The sequence below is a fragment of the Parasteatoda tepidariorum genome, chromosome 2 (assembly GCF_982258835.1).
Source record: "Parasteatoda tepidariorum strain Cologne lab strain chromosome 2, Ptep-v5.0, whole genome shotgun sequence".
Taxonomy (NCBI): domain Eukaryota; kingdom Metazoa; phylum Arthropoda; class Arachnida; order Araneae; family Theridiidae; genus Parasteatoda; species Parasteatoda tepidariorum.
The window spans coordinates 27,837,258-27,857,358 of NC_141756.1; the positions used below are offsets into that span (position 1 = coordinate 27,837,258).

Here is a 20,101-nt window from a genome sequence, read left to right on the forward strand (position 1 = left end):
CCAGTTATTATACGTTGTATTGTATTGTATTGTAAAGTGCTGGTATGTTTAGTGCCAACTCCGTTTCTGATCTAGACAAAAACTGGAATTGAAGAAGCTATGGGTAGGAGAAGCAGCTCCTTCTTTTACAAAAATTTTGATTTTTATGCCTAGAGGCAATTTGAAAACAAAATAAGAATTCTATATTGAGTAAATACTTTTGATACAGCCATACTCGCTCAATCAAAGGGAACACAATATTTGCTCCTAACAACCATGCAAATGCTAGCAGAAGAATGCAAATGAAAAATAATCTTTTCATACACACTTACTTAATTAAAAAATTTGACTTATATATTATTTTATTTATTTCGGTCAGTACAAAAAGCAGGCAGCTAATTTGCTTTGAAACGGTCTTGTTGTTTCTGTGTTGAATAAGATCCGAAAAACATCGTTAACTTAATGTTAACATCGTTAACTAATTAAAAATTAAGAAAATCTTCAACTTAAACCAAAAAATATTAAATCGACTTAATTTCAGCATAATAATTTCATCGACTTAAAAAACCTCAAAAAGAAATATTTCCTAGAAGATATTAGCTGATCTAGAGAGATGTAATTTAATACTAATTTCATGGATCTCAAAAATATTACTCGGTAAATAAGCTCGGTAATAATTATGATCGGACAAACCTAGTACCAAGTATTTTCAATTTTTTCATTAAATCCGAGTTCTTGTTAAATCAGATATCGTTTTAAGCAAGCTCGGCTGAATTATTTTTTTATGGCCAAACAATTCTTTCATTGCAACATATAAAACTTTTATTTTACAGCTTATAACCGCGGCGGCCTTCAACAGCTATTGATCCCGAAAATTAATGATTTACTTAAAAAGTTTAAAAAAATTAGAAAGCACAAAATGAAGTTGAAAGAAACTAAACTTCGAGCTTAACAATAAACTAATTTTACCATAAAAAATCTTTCAAAAACCCCTCCTGCTTTGTTCAAATTTAAAGGCACCGTTACGCAACTAGTAAACAAAATTTATATCTAATAAATGAATACAACGTAATGAACGGTCAGGCCTCACATCCGATTCGTAATATCGAATCATTTAAAGACGAAAATTGTCGATTTATTATTTTTTGATGCCTTATGTGACTATTATGCATCCAATAATCAAAATATTGTGAAATTTTGTTTTTTGGCTTGTTTTTACATGCTTTATCAAACTAAAAAAAAGAAATCCGAAACAGATATACTTCTCGACGGTTACGTTACAGCTAACGATTGAGTTTATTCTAATAATTTTCTTCGATCTATTTCAGACTGAAATTTTATTAATAAATTAAAAAGCATTTTGTGTTATCCTGTTTCTTTTTTTGTGAGCTGTACATCTTCATCGACAGTAATAATTTTAGTAAAAGTTGTTCACGATATTGATCTAGTTTATCCTTTTAAGACCGTACCATTGCATTTATTCTATTGATTTCTTTCGAGATGAAAATAGGACTAATAAATTTAAATGTACTAAATATGAATAGGTAATTTTCGTGAACTGAGCATCTCCACACTAATTATTAACTTTATTAAAAATTACTCATGATGCTGCTCATCTTTCTTACACGGCATGGCAATATTAAAATTCTTCTGCAGGAAGTTTCACTTTGACAGTACAATCTGACATTGAGACAAAGCAATCGTCCTTGCATCTCGCGGGAGCATGTAAGATGTACGTTCTCCCAAGTTGTGATTGCACGTGACTATATGAAAACTTTATGGATATACTTTGCAATAGATTTCCTTCTGATATTTCCCATATTCGAAATTCCTAAAAGAAAAAAAATCAAAACACCGTTAGAAACTTATAACAAAATCTAAAATATTATTTAAAAAATAGTTATATGAGATCAAATACGAGTCAATGCAGCAATTTTTTATAAGGTGCCAAAGTTGCAATGGTTTTCTTTTACAAAGTCTTGGTCAATGGTTTTCTTTTACTTAATAAATCTAATCATATCTAACTATAATCCTATCACTAAATATAACATGATACATTATATCAGAAAATTTAACTTATATGTCCAGATAGCTAAAGGTAATAATGTAAAAATTATGCACAATTTGATTTAGCTTAAAAAAATACATTGAAAGCAGAGCTTCAATTGTCGAGATCAGTGAGAACTGATTGTTGAAACTAGCTAAATAGGTTAGATTAACATTACGATCGCAGCTTAAAAATAGTCTCTACAGCTTGTATTGCTCAAAGCTGTAGATTCATTGTTCATAACTGTAAACGATTTTTCATAGTTGTAAACTTCCTTTTTTTTCTAGTGGTAACAAAATGCACAATTTAATATTTATTTGATAAATGTAACTAATCAACACGACATACAGTCACAAATATACAGTTCAAATCTTAACTACCTTTTTTTAAACTAGCTGAAAATCTGTTTTGATTGACGGAATTTGATTAAACTTGGTCTTTATGTTTTATGAGCCACGTGAAAATGAGGTCCAGTTTGAAATGAAAAATTAACTGAAATTAAATAAGCAAGTGAGGAAAAACAGTGCACAAAAAGAAAAGAATTACAAACTCGAGACGTAGAAACTAATTCATTCACAGTATAGATATGTTCAATACTCATCAAAATTTCGTAAAACACAAGTTCAAACCGACCGCAGTGCTCTGGCATAAAATAACCTCAGTGGTAGACTGATCATGGGTTAGAATTCCTTGCAGTTGAGTTGATTGTGAAGGATTTTGTGGTTTTCCTTTTCATGTAACTCAAATGTGATTTAATTTATTTAAAAAGTTTTCCACTAATTTTACTCCAGAAGTTCCCTTGTCTTCTTGGTTTGGTTCAAAATTACACTGTAATGGGTTCAAAATTACACGGTAATTAGCATCGATAGACGTGATCCCAAAAATGGGTCGGTTGTTCAATGCCGGTTATAGTATAAAATAAAACACATGTTCAAACTGCATTACAACCAGTTTAACCAAAATGTGAACAGTTTAAAGATCTATTGCTGAAGCATGACCCCCTTACGCTTGCTTTCAATGCTGTGATCTTTTTTCTTTCTTTTTTAGCACTTTTTCTAGTTTTTTCAAATAACAATCTTTCTCGTTTTTTTTTTCTACTGTACAATGGAATTGCAGAAAATGCATCGATTTCCTTTATCGTGTAAGAAAAGGCCATCGGAGAATCGGAGAACACGTGAACTATTTTTTATATTGAGGATAAATTTTTTCCGTGATCTATTTATTAAACGTATATAATACGTACATGCACGTGATAATATACTTGTACGTGATACATACGAATCATACTGAGTTTCATAAACATCCGTTCTCAAAATCGATCACTACGGTTCTAAACAAGGTCTATCAACCACCCTGCATATATAACTCAAAAGTTGTGGGGAAAAAAACTTAATAGCCATATTAAAAGCGAATCACTTTTGAAATTGGAATTTCTACATAGAGCATTACATTTGACCTCGCGGTTTATATACTTCATTTAATAAATTGACCGACAAAACGGCATCAACGATGCTAAAACATTTCGTCATTTAATCTTATCCAGTCCATTAGATATTACAATTTAAAGATTTTTATTTTGGGACTTATTTCTCATAGCAGACAACAAAAGTATATATAAATAAAAAAAATTTAAGGCCAATATTGCCAATTCATAGTTTGTTATTTAGATTCCATTAAAATTGTGAGAGAAAAAATTTAACTTAGCTTCTTTAAACATAAATTTAATGAGAAGCTCGAAGTTATTCTGATGTGTAAAATGGGATTGTATTTGGTTCATTCTCATAGTGTTGTCCAATGAGGTTTTTTGTGTGGATTTGTTTCTCTAGTAACAGAAAAAATTTTTTATAAAAATTTTCTATTTGACACATTGACTGCATAAGCAGATGTTGACGACTATTTTATACGATCAATGTTTCCCTGAACGGAGAAAAAAGAATCGATACTCGATTATTTTCCCCTTACACACAGAGAGCACAAAAAGCAATGACATTAAAATATTTTTTCCTACTTTTTTTCGTAGAATTGCACATTAGATTTTAAATGGTGTCTTATAATTTATTTTTAACTCTAAACATAGACCGGGACAGCCTGGTTGTGATGGCGCTGGCTTCACGTTTGTGAGATTTCGAATCCAGCCGGTCGAAGACAGACCGGTAGTAAATGAAGACTAGTGCATGTTAAATCTGTTGGGTCACAAAGTCCTCCAGGTTCCCATAACAAATCAATACCTCTGGGGGTACTGAATTGGAGATTGATCGCTCTCTGGTTCTGGCCAAAATCACGATTTGTGGACGAATGAATAGATATATGAATGGGCTTAGCTCTATAAGCGGGCGTGACGTATGGGTGTGGCAGAAGCAAATTTTTGACCACAGATGGCGCCATTGGAAAACGAGAACAATCGCACCCTCACTGCCTTCATGGCTGACGACAACAACAACTCTTAACATATCTTACCTTTCCTTTTCCCTGTCTGGACAATGTTTTGCGGAGCACTGAGAGTTCAATGGAGCATAAATTGAGAGCCACTGCTATATAATCTTAAGAGTTATCCACTGTTAAGTTTTAGTTCATAGTTTTTTTTCACTAGTGCTCTATATATAATAGAAATTTTTTTCGATAAACACGACTTAAAACTCAACAAATTAATTGAGTATAACAATGCGATTCTATACTTACGTGATATACACATGTTTACCAGCATCCTTAGAAGAACTAACCTTTCTATTTTAGAAAAAAATTTAGTCCCTGTTAGAAATTTGTGTTCTAGCCATTCTAAAATGTAAATGTAAAGCAGTAAGTTTTCGAATATTCTTTTAAAAAAAACTTTACCACAAGTTTTCTAGTCTTTCCCAGGACGCTGGTAAGCCTAAAAACATATCATATACTCACCCCTTCTTTGCAAATCGAAATCAGAAGTTTTTCTGTAAAACACAAATCCGAAACAACGGCTCGATGACCTGTTAACTTCATGTAAGGTTTAGCTGTTTCATGCATGTTCCACATACGAACAATGAAATCTTTACTTCCGGTGACAATCAGTTTTAGAGGTAAGCTCACATCAAAACACGTAATACCCTTCAACAAATTTAAGGAATAAGATTATGAATTTATAAAATAAATCATTATGCATACAGATTTCATGATATTTTTTTTTCCATTTTCAATTTCAAATCATCAAAACAGCTCATTACAAGATTTTAATTTAAATTAAAATCTCGTAATGTGCTGTTTTTTTTCTTCATTAAAATAATCTTTTGCAATTGATTCATACTTTTATATGGGAAGGATCTTAGTTACACTCAAATGCACCAGAAATCGATCATTATTGTAGAAAAGGTTTGTTGAGTGCACCCAATAAAAAGATATTAAGATATTATTAAAAAAGATATTAAGGACTGCACTATAAGAAATTTTCGTCAAAATTGGTGGCAACTACTTTACACCAAAGTGATGTTTCACTAAATGTTCTTTTATACCACTTCCTTTAGACTACTGGGTGTAACGTAGACGCCACCATTATTTTGTAGGATCAAAATTTGTAATTACTATAAGTTACACATAAAAGTCAGTAAAGCTGTTTTTACAATACAATATACAGTAGGAATCATCAATTTAGGTTCTATGCTTACACTAATTTTTAAAATAAAATCAGCTTGTAAATTAAACATACGCATAGCACAGAAAGAATATAAAGACGAAATAGAAATGAGTACGGAGTAGAAATGGGTTATAACAAGAGGGCCTAGAGGATTCTACCCGCTAAAGACTGGTACCAACAAAAACATCCTGGGGCTGCTTTAAATCTAAAGGGAGATGGAAAATTATAGACCACCATTACCAGATTCATCAGTCGACATACTCGCACACTTTTATACTAGCAAGGACAAGGACAGAAGGAGTTTCCTCTGTGCTCCAAGTGTAATTCACACCCATCTACTTCTGTCCACTTTCTCTCCTGTTTAGAGCTAGAGAAGAGTGATCTCTTTGAAAATCCTATGCTAGTTCATGACTTGGGTGAACGGTCTTCTGGACTTGATCTAGATAAGGACTGGATCATTCGTGTCACCGGGCTCGGTAACGACTGGGCGGATCGGTTACTTCAGATCTAAACACCATAGAAATCCTACGACCAAATTTTCAGAGGAGCGCATTAACTACTTTATACCCTCTATAAGCCACATGTCATTTTCAGTACGATTCCTAATATATATATATGCTTTTTAATATACAGGGGGATTATGAAATAACATTTTCAACACATAAACCTTCTGGAGAAAGCACCATAGAAGGGAACGAAATTAAATTTTGCAAGTAGGTATCATATATGCGCTCAAAAATGATGGAATAGATGATTGGGCAGCTCCTACAGTTACAGTTACAAAATTTTAAAGTGGTAGCACTCACATTTTTTTTTCTTTGATCGAAGCGTAATCCTTACAATAAAAAAACTTAAACTTGAACAAAACTTTTTGAGCAATGGTCTTTGCCGAACGTCGCCATTTTTCGCGACCACTAACGACAAAAAATTGTGACAAAAAACTTGAAAAAGCAGATAAGAAATTATAAAGGAAATAAAAGCAAAGAAGTAATTATAAATTGCAAATTTTCGTTATGTCTTCGCTCACAAAGGATTGCATTTTGCATACGGAAATAGTAGATATTGCATTGCAACATGAGCCATGTATGTAAGAATTTGATGGATAGTACTTTTGAAACCATCTGTTTCGCGTCATCACTTCTTGTATTGAAATATTTTAAGTTTTCCACAGTAAGGCTCACGCTTGGATCAGAAAACGTATGTGTTGCCATTTGAAAATTTCGAAATTCTGTTTCTATAACTTTAACCATGAAAGCTGCGCAATCATTTATAAGATCATTCTTTTGCTCATAAATTATAATACCTATGTTTAAAATTTTATCCCGTTAACTCAAACGTTGTGCTCACCAATAGGTCGTATGCTATTTTATAATCATTCTTTATATCGTGTAAAATAAGTGCGAGCTCAGGGAATTAAGCAGTATTTACCTTTCTGTGGCGGTATACATGTCGCGAATTCTCTAGTGTCAGGTCTTGACGAACTAAGCAGTTTGCCGTGTCCAGCTTAGAAGTGGAGAAAAGTTGACCACATTCCACATATTTGATTTTATCAATAAGATCATTATGTACTTTTACCATTTTCTTACATTTGATGTAATCCCTGTGGTCTTCCAAATCCTAAAAATGTGCAAAATTTGTTCTCTTAAAAAGCCCATCTATTATTTACCATCTCGTAGTATAAAAAGAATGTATGCAAACATTTTAATAACTCAAAGTTTTTAATAATTTTACTCTTTTATATTTATACAAACTAAAAAATAAAACTAACAATAGTGAATGTTCAATATATCTACAGTAAATTGGCACCACTTTTTATTCTTTAAATTTCGTATGAACCTTGAGTTCCATATTTCATAAGATTCCAGGGAATATACGAGTATGGATAAAGCAAGGCAAATTCCGAACGAAACTGGAGTTCTTTGAACGGATCTTGAGTTCCTTAGTTCATAAGATTCCAGGGTTATATGAGTAATGAACAAAGTATAATTCTCGGATGAAATAACAATGTCTTTCTTTTTTTTAGTTGTGTTATGAGAAAATAGCTATTCTTAAAAAAAAAATTAAGAAATCAAATCCTATGTACCCTAATTAGTACTTTGAGGATATTTTGGACCAAGTTCTTACGATAACTTTCAAATCTAGGATCAATTTTCTTTGGTCAAGGTTTTAAAATATACGATTCCCAACAAAACGTGAAGCCAAAAGAAGTCTTTGTAAAACTGCAAATGTATCATATATATTTTAATATATTGCGTAACTTGCATTAATAAATAGAAATTTGGTAGTTAGGTACTTTATTTACGTCACACTAGAGCTTCGCAATGGGCAATAGACGACGGTCTGGAAAACATTCCTGAGGATGATCCGAAGATATGCCATCGCAATTTTGATCCTCTTCAGAGAGGATCCTGAAGCGACCTACCTGAGCGTGCAATCAAGCACTTTACGGTAGAACAATTTAACGAGGACCGATACCGAACACCCTCGGCCCCTATGCAGGCTGATCAAAGTGGCCACCCACCCGCTTACTGAACGCAGCCTGTGAGGCTTGATTTTGGTGTTCTACTGAGATCAGTCCACTGCGGGAGAAAAATAGATATTAGAAAGGTTTGAATAATTAATTTGTATTTTTCTCTCTAAGTTCAAAATTTAATTTTAGTTATACATAACCCAGTAATATATCGCAAATAAAGACTTTTCCGCATTATACTTATACACTTACTTTAATTATACGTTCCACGTTTCGTTATGCTATATATATTTTACGTTCCTCTTATTTTACATTGTTCCTTTTATATATATTTCACATTGCTGAAAATTATTTTTTACGCTCTAATTGAAAGCAAAAAATTATTTTGGTATTATTTAATTATAAGAGAAAACATTATAAGAAAAAAAATTCCAATAGCTACTAAAAAAGCTGTTAGATTATCGAAATCATCATTGTATTCATCAAAATCATCATGAAATCCAAAAAAAGTACTTTAATTCTTTTTTATTCATATTATAAAAATTTATGAATAATTGATTTTGTGAATACGAATATTTCAATTATGAACTACTGTTTCTCTTATATCTTATAAGAGAAACAGTAGTTCATAATTGAAATATATTAGCACTTATTTAACTGTAAATAAGTGCTAATTTGAGCTATTATTCTTTGGAAGTGAGCCGTGTTCGGAAGAATTTACAGGCGTTTCATGCCATATTTTATAACCATAAACTATTAAAATGCTAATTCTAATATTTGTCGCATCTTTTGGCCTAAATTGAGAAAAAATAATGAAAAATCTATTTAATAAAACTTCAGCGTAAATGTGTTAAAAGAAGTAGTCAAAAGGTAAAAGTGGTGTTTGTGTTCGTTTTTATCCAGCTTCCAAAAAACTATTAAAAATATATTTAAATTTCAAGCATTTGGTGTTAATGAGAACTAAATTTATTAGTATTGCAAAAAAAATTTATTTTCTTCTTTTTAAAACTGAACAATAGAGTGTTCTTTTATATTATTTTTTTTTTTCCTTCTTACTTTTTTAAGCGTACCTTAAAAGATATCCTTTGCGTCCCTAGTGTGAAATTCCTTGAGAACAACATTGTACGTGGGAAGAAGAATGTAAAGACGTACACATTTCCAACATGATCCCCAACAAAAAGTTCATTCGTTGATCGAGAATTCTATAACAGAAAAATGAAATGTTAAATGTATAAATGATCAGCTAGAATTAAAAATACATTGTTAGAAAAAGCGTTTTCAAGCTTGTTTCTAAACTTGTTACGTTGAACGTGAAACTTGAAACGTTATAAACCACAACCAGTTTATAGGGCGGGTCACAATCACACAAAGGACATAGAACACAGAGAGAGAGAGAAACATCCCTGCTTTGAGCAGGATTCGAACCAGCGGCCAATGGCCCCGCAATCAGGCACGCTAACCACTCGGCCACCTGGTCGGCAAAATTTAAATTGTAAGGAGCGCAATTTTTCGCATCATTGTAAAGAATATAATGTCGCATTGCAAAATGTAAATTTTGAGCAAAAATCGGTTGAATAGTTCCTGAGAAATCGAATTTTAAATATTTGACTTTTTTTAAATTCAATTTCTGAGGAACTTTTCTACCGATTTTGCTCAACATTTGTATGTTGCAATGTAAAATTACATTCTTTCAAATGCTGCAAAAAATTTTATACCTTACATTTCAAAAAAATTTCGAAACTTTTTAAATAAAATTATAAAAAAAATAATAAATATTTTCTATAAGTTACTTTTTGCATGAATTTATCTTTGGGTAAACAAATTTTATGATTGTGTGTAAATTTTTTTTCAATTCGCTTAAAAAGTTCTAGACATAAAACGAAATACTCAAAAAGTGAAATTAACATTAAGGGGTACAAATTTTGGAGTGCCCTACAGACCAAACTATTGGGACCATATTTCCCAGATTTTTGCTACCCCTATATTTTGGGGACAGAAATTTAATTCCATCCAAAAAAAGGCATGTTTATTCAGAATAAATATACTTTTATGTCTGATTCCGAAACTTAAAATACCGCTGTACTTATTCATTTACATCTTCAAGGTCACCCTCTCGAGCCATTAAGTTTGAGTCCTAGAACGTAAAGATCCGATCATAGATCAAAAGTTATTCTGGGTGGTCCGTTTTTTATTTTGCGCACTGTACAGTGAACGTACGTACGTACATTTTATGCACCTGTATATTTGTATATTTTACGTACATATGGTGTATTTATATACTCATGTACACACATTGTGCGTAGATATGTACAATGTACACAGTTTCTCACATACTTACATTACATGTGTGTATTTACATACTATGTACTTATGTATGTATTTACGTTCATACAATCTAGCACTGTATGTATACACGTGCATGAAATTTATGATCATGAATACATACGTGTATTTATAATATACATACAATGCATGTGGGTCTGCACATATAATGTATTTTTGAACTTAATGAGAAATTGAATTTCAAACAAGTCAGATATTTAAAATTAAATTACTCCGTAACTATTAGACTGATTTCGCTCAAGTTTTGTATTTTACCATGTTAAAAATTATATTCTTTGAAATGACGTATAAAATCGTATACCTTACTATTCAAAGTTTTTCGATCATTAATAAATAAATAATAAAAAATAATAAATATTTAAAATTTATTTTTTGCTTGAAATTATCTTTGAATAAACGAATTTTATTCAAATTTTCCAATTCGTGTAAAAGGTCCGTTTAGATACTCAAAAATAAAACGTAGCTTTAATTTTTTATGTAGGAACCCAAAGTAACTCTTCGAAAAAGTTTTTTTACTTTAATAAAATTTATTGTTCAAACATAAAATAATGAAACTTTTTGTAGTAAATATTTAACGAAAAATAATCTCAAATGATATTTTGAAAATAGAAGGATTTTTGAACTCAAAAGACTATGTTACCTTTTCTTGAAAGTTGTTTTCAAGGCAAGTGGGTACAGTAGGAAGATCTGTAAATAAAAAGAACTACATTGTCACAGATAAGATTTCAAGCCATATTTCAGTTACCTATTTAGAAAATTGTAGTATGATTGATATCGATTAAAACCAGATCTTGCGTCTTCGTTTAACGGGCATAAGGTTAGATTTTATCTACAATTAACCTTCTACAATTAGTAAATAAAAAACCTTGTGAAACTCTATTGTTTTAAAATATTAGCGTTTCGATTTTTTAACAATTTTAAAATAAATAAGTCAACCGAATGAAGGAATCTATAATTTCAAATATCATTTTCAAATATTTCCTTTAACAATGCAATTTCAAATTAGTCATTTTAGCCATCAATTTTACATTAGTCAATTAATCATTATAATTCACTATTAGTTTTCAAATATTTTTTTTTTACAATTCAACTATAAATGAGTCGTTTATGGTATACGAGCGAATATATCGTTTCAAATAATTTTCAACAATACAACTATTAATTTGTCTCTTTATAGTTATGCGACCGAATGTATTGTTTCATAGATTTTTTAACTATCGCTATCAAATTATCTTTTTTTAAAATATTTTTTAGTAATGCAACTATAAATTAGTTTCTTTAGGTATGCGAACTGAATCTAAAAGTTTACTTTAGCCGTTCATAAAATAAAATTCAAAAAATTTCGTGTTAAAATTTGCCGTAAATAATATCATTCTGCAAAAAAGGTAAATGTTGCACTGCAATATGGTGCACGATAGCTAAATTTAAAATATTTCCTGAAATTTTAACACTTGATGAATTATGTATGAATTTTACTATATTTTTGTTCGATTTGATCATTTTTAACAACATAGTAAATAAATTATTTTTTTTTTGTTTTTACCAACTAACACAATAAAAAGTACGAATAATTGTTAACTAGTAAAAGTTATTTTATTTGTTAACATAATAAACATATAACAGGGCCGAGATAACCTGATTGAACGGGCGCTGGACTCACACTTGCTAAAACGGAAATTCGAATCCAGCAGGCCGAAGACTCCCCGTATAGTAAATGGCGACTGGTGAACGTTAAATTTGTCGGGTCACAATGTCCTCCATATTCCCATAGCAAATTATTGACTATGGGAGTACTTTCAAATAAAAATCAAACAGAATAAGTGTTTATATTTTCTTCACGTGTTTAACTTGAACCCTTTTACAGTGTAAAATTTAGTTTTTGTATACATGATAATATTTTAATGCCAATTTAAGTCAAATTGGCAACGGGTTTTTAAAAAAGTCTTATAATAAAATGTATACTCTAAATACAACATGTTGTATTTAGAGTATACATTTTATTATAAAACTTTTTTTCTCTTTTTAATAAAAAATCGTTGCCAATTCGACTTTTGCTACAACCGTTTATAGGGGGACCCATTCATACACCCATTCATTCATCCACATATCGCAATGTTGACCTAAACCAGAGAACTGTAAAAGTATCTCTGTAAAAGAATCAGAATCTGTAAAAGTATAGCAGTGTGAAAAACATCGACAAACAATCTGAGGGCTGCTGGTTGTTGCTTTAAACCAAATTTACATGTAGCTCAATTATGAAGTGTCTTAAAATTATTTATAACACAAGTGAATTACGGTATATTAGTAAGTTCAAGCTTATATTTATTTAAATTTTTGATAACTCATAAACTTTCTAATAAACAATTTTTAAGGAAAAACAGAAATAGAAATTATTTGTAACATTCAGGGGATCCCCAGAAATGTTAGGGACCTAGGCTAGAGCCTCTCTGGCTTTATAATAAACCAGGCACTATCGACAAACTCTCGCTGTTTCGCACTCTATTGTAAACAGCAATATACAAACAATATCGGAAGTATATCGAAATTTTTGTTAGCGAAAATGAAAAATAATTCACCTATGAAGTGAATGCGCATGAATTTGGATTAATTATTCTTAATTATCGATGTTTAAATATAACTACCTTTACTACTATAAACCTTTAATGTGTTTGAACGCTTGGTTTGACGATAACTTGAAATAAAGTGTTTCTTTGCACAATTTTTAAGTTGTTTAATTCAAAATTCGGAGCACTGTTACATCACAGTTTTTTCAGTTTACGAAACACCATGTGTATACATACCAACAACTCTAAAAGTTTCCCAATGAGCTGATGGCGCTGCATGCATGAAATGCAAGGTTCTGTTGGTAGTTGCTAGACAGTAGTGTTGGCTAGCTTCCAAATAAGAAGCATCTGTGACAGTGAATGCGTTGCGTCTTGTTTTTAGGCAAGAGAACTGTTGTTTCTGAAAACTGGAACACAAATCCCATCTGACACATTGTTCCTTTCGAAGATTTAGATTGCGAAATACAACGGTACCTTTCTGAAAGAAAAGAGACAATCACAAAAAATTTACAAGGCTATGAAGTTGGGCATCTTTAGTCGTTAACTCCGTATTGAGTCGGCTGTTTAACACCGGTTGAAAAATAAAATCTTAATTATTCGAAAGCATAACCTTAAAAATACTTATTAATTAGCGCAGTCGATATTTTAAGTTTCAAAATCAAGCACAAAAGCGTACTTTCTTTCTAAATAAACATTCCCTTTTTTTTCAACGGATTTGGATTTCTGACTCTCAAAACATGGAGGGTAGTAGCAATCTGGAAAATATGGTAAAGGAAACGATCGGAAATTTGGATCCCTTTATATAAAATTTCTTAGTTGCATATTTCACCATATCTTGAAAACTTTTTAAGCAGATCAAAAAAGTTTGCACATAATTATAAAGTTCATTTATTCAAAGATAATTCCCTGCAATAAATAATTTTTAACGATTATTCATTAATAACAGTTTTAAAATTTTAAATGGTTAGGTGTACAAGCGTTGACATTATTTTAATAAATGCAATTTTATGTGCGTAAAAAAATTTGCCGGCAATCTGTCAAATAGTTTTTGAATAATCAAACTTTAAAAAAAGTCGTATTTTTAAAATTCGATTTGACAAGATTTATTCGTCCGATTTCTCTCCATTCTTCTTGAACTATTGAAGGGAATCGAAATCTTTTTGCACACAATTAATCATAAAACTTATTTATCAGAAGATATTTCCCTAAAAAAAGTATTCTTTCATAATTATTTATTATTCTTTGTTTAACTTACTCACGTTAGAAAAATTTTAATTGTAAGGAATTTGAAGAAAAATTTTAATTGTTAGAAAATTTGAACTGTAAGGAATACAAATGTTTATCTTCTTCTTCTTCTGCACGACAGCCCCTTACAGGCCTTGGCTGCCTCAACCACGCTTAGCCTCCAACACCTCCTATCCATGGCGACTTTTTTCCAGTTGTTAATCTTTATTACTTTGAGATCTTTAGTAGTGTCATCCAGCCATCTTGTTGGAGGTCTTCCTCTGGCCCGAGATCCAGAAGGATTTTTAAAGATGGCGATTCGTACTGCATTGTTTTCTGGACCTCTCCAAATATGGCCAAGCCATCTTAATCTATTGCTTCGGATGACCTGCACTATCTGTGGCTGTCCATAGAGTCTATATAACTCAAAGTTGTATCTTATTCGCCAACAGTCCCTTTCCTGTAATGGGCCAAAAATTCTTCTAAGGATTTTCCTTTCAAAAACACCAAGAGTACGCTGAGTGTCTGCGTTTAGTGTCCATGTTTCACTTGCATAGAGCAATACAGGTAGAATAAGAGTCTTATAAATTTTAATTTTGGTTTTTCGACTGATTAGGCTTGATCTTAATTGCTTTCTTAGTCCAAAGAAACACTTGTTTGCCATTTTAATACGGTTCTCTACTTCTGTTTTTATGCTGTTTTGGTCATTGATCATTGTTCCAAGGTATTTGAATTCATAAATGTTTATGCTAATTTATAATTTTAAAACACAAAATACAAAATTTGATAAGAATCGACTAACAATTAAAAGGAATAAGATCTTCAAAAAAAATTAAATTAAAAGAATTTAAAAATAGGTCTTCTTTAGAAAGGTTAAATACAAAACAAGCAAAAGATTACAGTGTAAGGACACTAACTTTTGACTGCTCCCCAATCAAAATTATTAGAGCTTTGTTTTCCAGATTGCACCTACTGTAATATATTTTGAGGGCCAAAAATCCGAATTCGCCGGAAAAAAAGCATTATCATGCAAAGAAAAGCCGTTTTAGTATCTGATTTCCTAGTTTAAAATATCTTGTTCTCTAATTAATTGGCATATGTACGAGGGTTGCTATTTATATTTCTGGCCTAATAATGAAAAAACAAACATGTAGGATCGAAATTGATTTTATTGTTTTTAAAATACTCTCCCTGATGATCAATACACTTTTGCTTGCGTTTGAACCAATTTTCAAAGCACTTTTTCCAGTCCGATTGAGGTAACTCCAAAACATGCATTTTGAATGCATCAACCGCTTCTTCGGGGGTCGAAAATCGTTGTCCACGTAATTTTTTTTTATGTGTGGGAATAAGAAGAAGTCATTGGGAGCCAAATCAGGGCTGTACGGCGGATGACCCATCAGTTCGATCTTTCGCTTCGTCAGAAATGCCTTTGTTTGAGTCGATGTGTGAGAGCTCGCATTGCCATGATGAAGAATGATTCGCCTGTTCTGATTTTTTCGAATTTCTCCGATGACTTCTGGCAAACAAATGGTCGTGTACCATTCAGAATTGACCGTCCTGCGTTGCTCTAACGCCACTGTTGCCACATGACCGTTAATGTCGAAGAAACAGGCAATCATTTGTTTCGATGTGCTTCTTCCTCGAACAACTTTTGTTGGTTTTGCCTCGTCTTGGAAGACCCATACAGTTGATTGCTGTTTTGCTTCCGGCTCATATGCATAGATCCATGATTCGTCACCTGTGTAGATGTTATACACAGCCTTTGATGTACCTTGAACGTATTTTCCTAACATTTTCTTGCACCAATCGACACGCTGAATAAAGAATTAAGTTCATCGAAGCACTCTTGTCTTGACCATCCACGTCGAAAGTTATGAAAAATAATGCCACGAAAATGTTCACGATTCAATTCCATTTTTTGAAAGAGAAGAACTTTTCAATTTACTGTCAACAACATAAATGAAGCTATAATGGTAAATCGTCAAATCGTCTGCTGAATTTATGTTTAAAAATATCAAACTTTCGATTAAAATCGTCTAGGGTCGCCTAGCAACACTTACTGTTGCCAAGGCCAGAAATATAAATAGCAACCCTCGTATAGTTAGGTCCTCGAAGAATTTAGATTATCGGTACTGGAGGGCAGGGCATTTTAGTTCATTCTAATTGTGAGATTCAATTTAAATCATAATCTTCAAAAATAAATAAGCAAAATAAATGCATAAAAAATTAAAATAATCCATAAGAAAAAATGCAGTACGTCGGTAATGCAGTACTGCTGCAATAAAGTACTGCAAAATGCAGTACTTTATTCTGAACACAGCTAAAAATACATGTTCAAGGAAGCAGACACAGCCAGAATTGCGTGTTTAAGAAATCAGCAACAGCTCGAAATACATGTTCAAAAATATGGACACAGCTAGAAATGCGTGTTTAAGAAAACATCTCCCTTTCCCCTTTAAAATTTAGCTTTCCTTTCTTGGAGAAAACCCGCGGGAAATACCATATATAGGTATGGGATGTCACTCAAAATTTAAGCTACAAATAAATAATGGTCTTTTGAGATAATGGAATTCAGAATTAGCTACTGTTAGTGCTGTGACGTAACCACCACTACGACTATTAAACATCAATTCTGGTATATAAGACATGCTAACTTGATTCAATCTTGAGGTATCTTTTGATAGATGAAGATTGGCACTGTCGATTACTCCTCCCCCCCCCCACATTGGTGACCCAGACGTGATATGATCACGCCTATCTTGACAGTAACGCCCACTTCGATGGATGGTCCACATTGAACAGTTGACTTGCTACTTGTGACTGCGACATTATCCACCTCCTCTCGCTGTTGCTACTCAGTCTCGTATCGATCATACACAACGACAGCCTGCATACACTCGACTGCTAATGGCAACCCAGGAGCGACTGCGACCGTGAAGTTAATACACCTCTCACATTCAGCACTAAAGAAACCAGGTGAACTTAATCCAGCTCTCCCGGTCTTTCACAAGTACAGCAACTAGTGGTATCCGTTCATCGGATTCTATCCCTGATAAAATTCTGGTGGGGGAGTATTGTGGCGTAACTACCACCACGAATATTAAAAATCAATTCACTGGTATATAAGACATGCTAACTTGATTCAATCTTGAGGTATCTTTTGATAGATGAAGGTTGGCATTATCGATAACACCTCCCCCCACAGTGTTATTATTCCCACGCTTTGAAAAAGTGCCCATAAAGTTATTATAAGTGTCAATTTTATTTAAATAAAAAAGTATATTGTAGTAGTGAATATTTAGTGCATATGTCATAATGGAACTCAGAATTTGCTGCTGTTAGTGTTATTATTCCCACGTTTTGATGAGTATTTATAAGTAATCAGTTAAAAGTATTGTGATAGATAATTTTGCTCACCTGTCCAACAAACAGCAAAGAGCCCAAGTCTTGTAGATCTAATATCTTCACTATTCGTTCTGACTGAACAATAAAAAATAAAGAAAAAATGTTATTAAATATTCAATTCCAATTAAAATTATCAATACTTCTGTTTTTAAGAAACATAATGCTTTTTGGTTTTTAACTTTTTTATTGGCACTTCTTTCCTTAAATTTCAAACTCTATTTAGGGTGCATAATTTCTGCTTATAATTAGTTTCCCTTGAAATTCTCAGATGGCTTGCCATTTTTTCAAAAATACGGGTTCATTACCTCGTCAGTAAATGGGTAGAGGAATTTAATATTATAGGATGTCCCAAAAATTCGCGAAAGAAGTAATTTTGAAGAAAAAAAAATCGGGTTTTCAATACAGAATAGGGTAAGTACACAGTATAGGATTATGCATGAAATAGCCTATGGGGTATGAGATCAAGGTTTTTACATCACACATTCTTTTGTCGACATTCTTAATCACCATTTTGTGTACAATGAGCTCAAAATTAGGATTGAGAATACAGCGTTTATTTCACTCTTTCTTCCAAGGCTTAAGTGATTATGGGCTTACTGGTACAAACATGCATTTTTTTTTTAATTTTAAATAATTTAAGAGCTTTCCTTGGCCAATCATGATCACTAAAACGTAAAAATTAAAAAACAATAATATTTGTAAAAATAGAATAGCATCGCAAAGTTTATGAGATTCTCCCACCGTTTGCATATTTCCTCTCGCCGTTACCATGGAATCGGTAAATCTTACTTTTTCTCTTCGACAGTTACATCAGTAAGACGTTGAAACATACTGCCATGGTGACTATCATGGCATAGCATACTGACAAACGTGATTTGTCAAAGCCAAGGAAATGAAGACGTCAAAAGTATCATAGTGGTATCAAGTGGTGTCAATGGTATGAAGACGTCAAAAGTATGAAGTATCAAGTGGAAAAATCTCCTAGCATTGAGATCCCTGTTTTATTTATAAAAAGTATTGGAAATAACTTAAAAATACTTTAAAGAATGCTCAACAATAAAAATGCGACCGTTCATCGTGTAAAGCTTCATTTTTATGAACCTTGACTTGTCAGCTGACTTTTTTCCGTCAGAAAAATTTCATTGCACACCCATCATTTTCGCACATAATTTTCAATGACTATTACTCTAAAATCATCGATTCCCTGTAATATTTTAAGCATGGTTTATGAACAATATTTACTGCATCTTGTCCCACATGACCTTAGGATTGTCAGGATAGAACAAAATTATCATACTTTCATGCCCAAGAAGTACTTGTGAGCAAAATTTATTCTTACTTTTCCTGGCTGAAGACGGACTTGATGGCTTTCCATATATTGAGGAGGAACATTAACACCTGAAATAGTTCTTCAAAAAAGTAATTAAAAAATACTACATTCATAGAAATTTTTCAAAATCACTTGTAAAAATTTTTTTTAATATTGATTTTGGACGTATTTTGTTTAATGTTAAGGAAGGGAAAAAAGATTTATAATTTTTATCACACTTACAAAAAAACAATCAATGAAAATTATATTAGTTTTTAAACCTGGGCGCTCAACAGGTCATTTTTATCAAAATAAGCTCAATTTTTGTTTGGTTTATAATTGTTAAAAAAATACCTGATTGATCAATTGCAAAAAATATATTTTTTAGTTAGTACATATCTTAACATTTGAATGGACAAATAGTAGAGAAAACGATTAAGGACAATAAGTTGCGAGTTTTTCCAAATGTAAACTTTTTGCATCAAAATGTTCCATAGTAAATCATTTCTTAATTATTACTTAATTAATCATTTCTTCTTCAATTAGAAGAGCGCACAATTGAGAGTTCTTATTTTCCTATAAAAATACTAATGTTTTTTTCCCCAAAAACCTCTCTTAAAAACGCTTTCCTGATTGCGATTAGATCTGACTTATCATTATACTGTTTTAAGATCATCAAATAGTCTAAATCTGTGTTTCTCATTAGATAATAATTCTATTATTAATAAAGATGCGTGAAACTTATGTACTATACAAGCTTATAAACTAAGTTTTTAGATTGATTAGTTATAGATAACAATTGATTAAGTTACAGAAAAGTAAAAAAAGTAATCGAAGTGCGAAATTTCTTAACCATTAAGTAAATAATTTCGTAATATGTTATGTTTCGTCATGGTTAGTATAAATAACTGGGTTGTCGAAGAGTTATTTCCTTTTTCCTTATGAAAATGAAAGACGATTTCCTTATGGTGAATAAACATTATATCGAATTTTGTATTATTCATCTTTTGCCATATTTCTAGGAGTAGCATGATTCCTACCTCATAAAATTTTTTTCTTTACTGGCAGAAAAACTGATCCTGGTAATTTGAGATAAGCATCTAAGCATTTTTGTAGAGACCCGAAAAATATTGTAGGCAGCCTATTTTTCGTCCCC

At 31.8% G+C, this 20,101-nt stretch overlaps 1 protein-coding gene across 1 annotated transcript; it reads right to left on the bottom strand.

Moving 5' to 3' along the window:
* Positions 1-1,549: 1,549 nt before the first annotated feature.
* Positions 1,550-19,077, bottom strand: LOC122271556 (WD repeat-containing protein 64-like). Its single transcript, XM_071187936.2, has 8 exons — positions 18,976-19,077; positions 17,649-17,711; positions 13,242-13,482; positions 11,081-11,127; positions 9,168-9,299; positions 7,056-7,244; positions 4,919-5,104; positions 1,550-1,810 (listed from the first exon to the last, which is right to left on the bottom strand). Exons 1-8 carry the CDS (start codon positions 19,009-19,011, stop codon positions 1,619-1,621), a joined length of 1,086 nt encoding a protein of 361 aa, XP_071044037.2. The 5' UTR covers positions 19,012-19,077; the 3' UTR covers positions 1,550-1,618.
* Between the last annotated feature and the right edge of the window lie 1,024 nt (positions 19,078-20,101).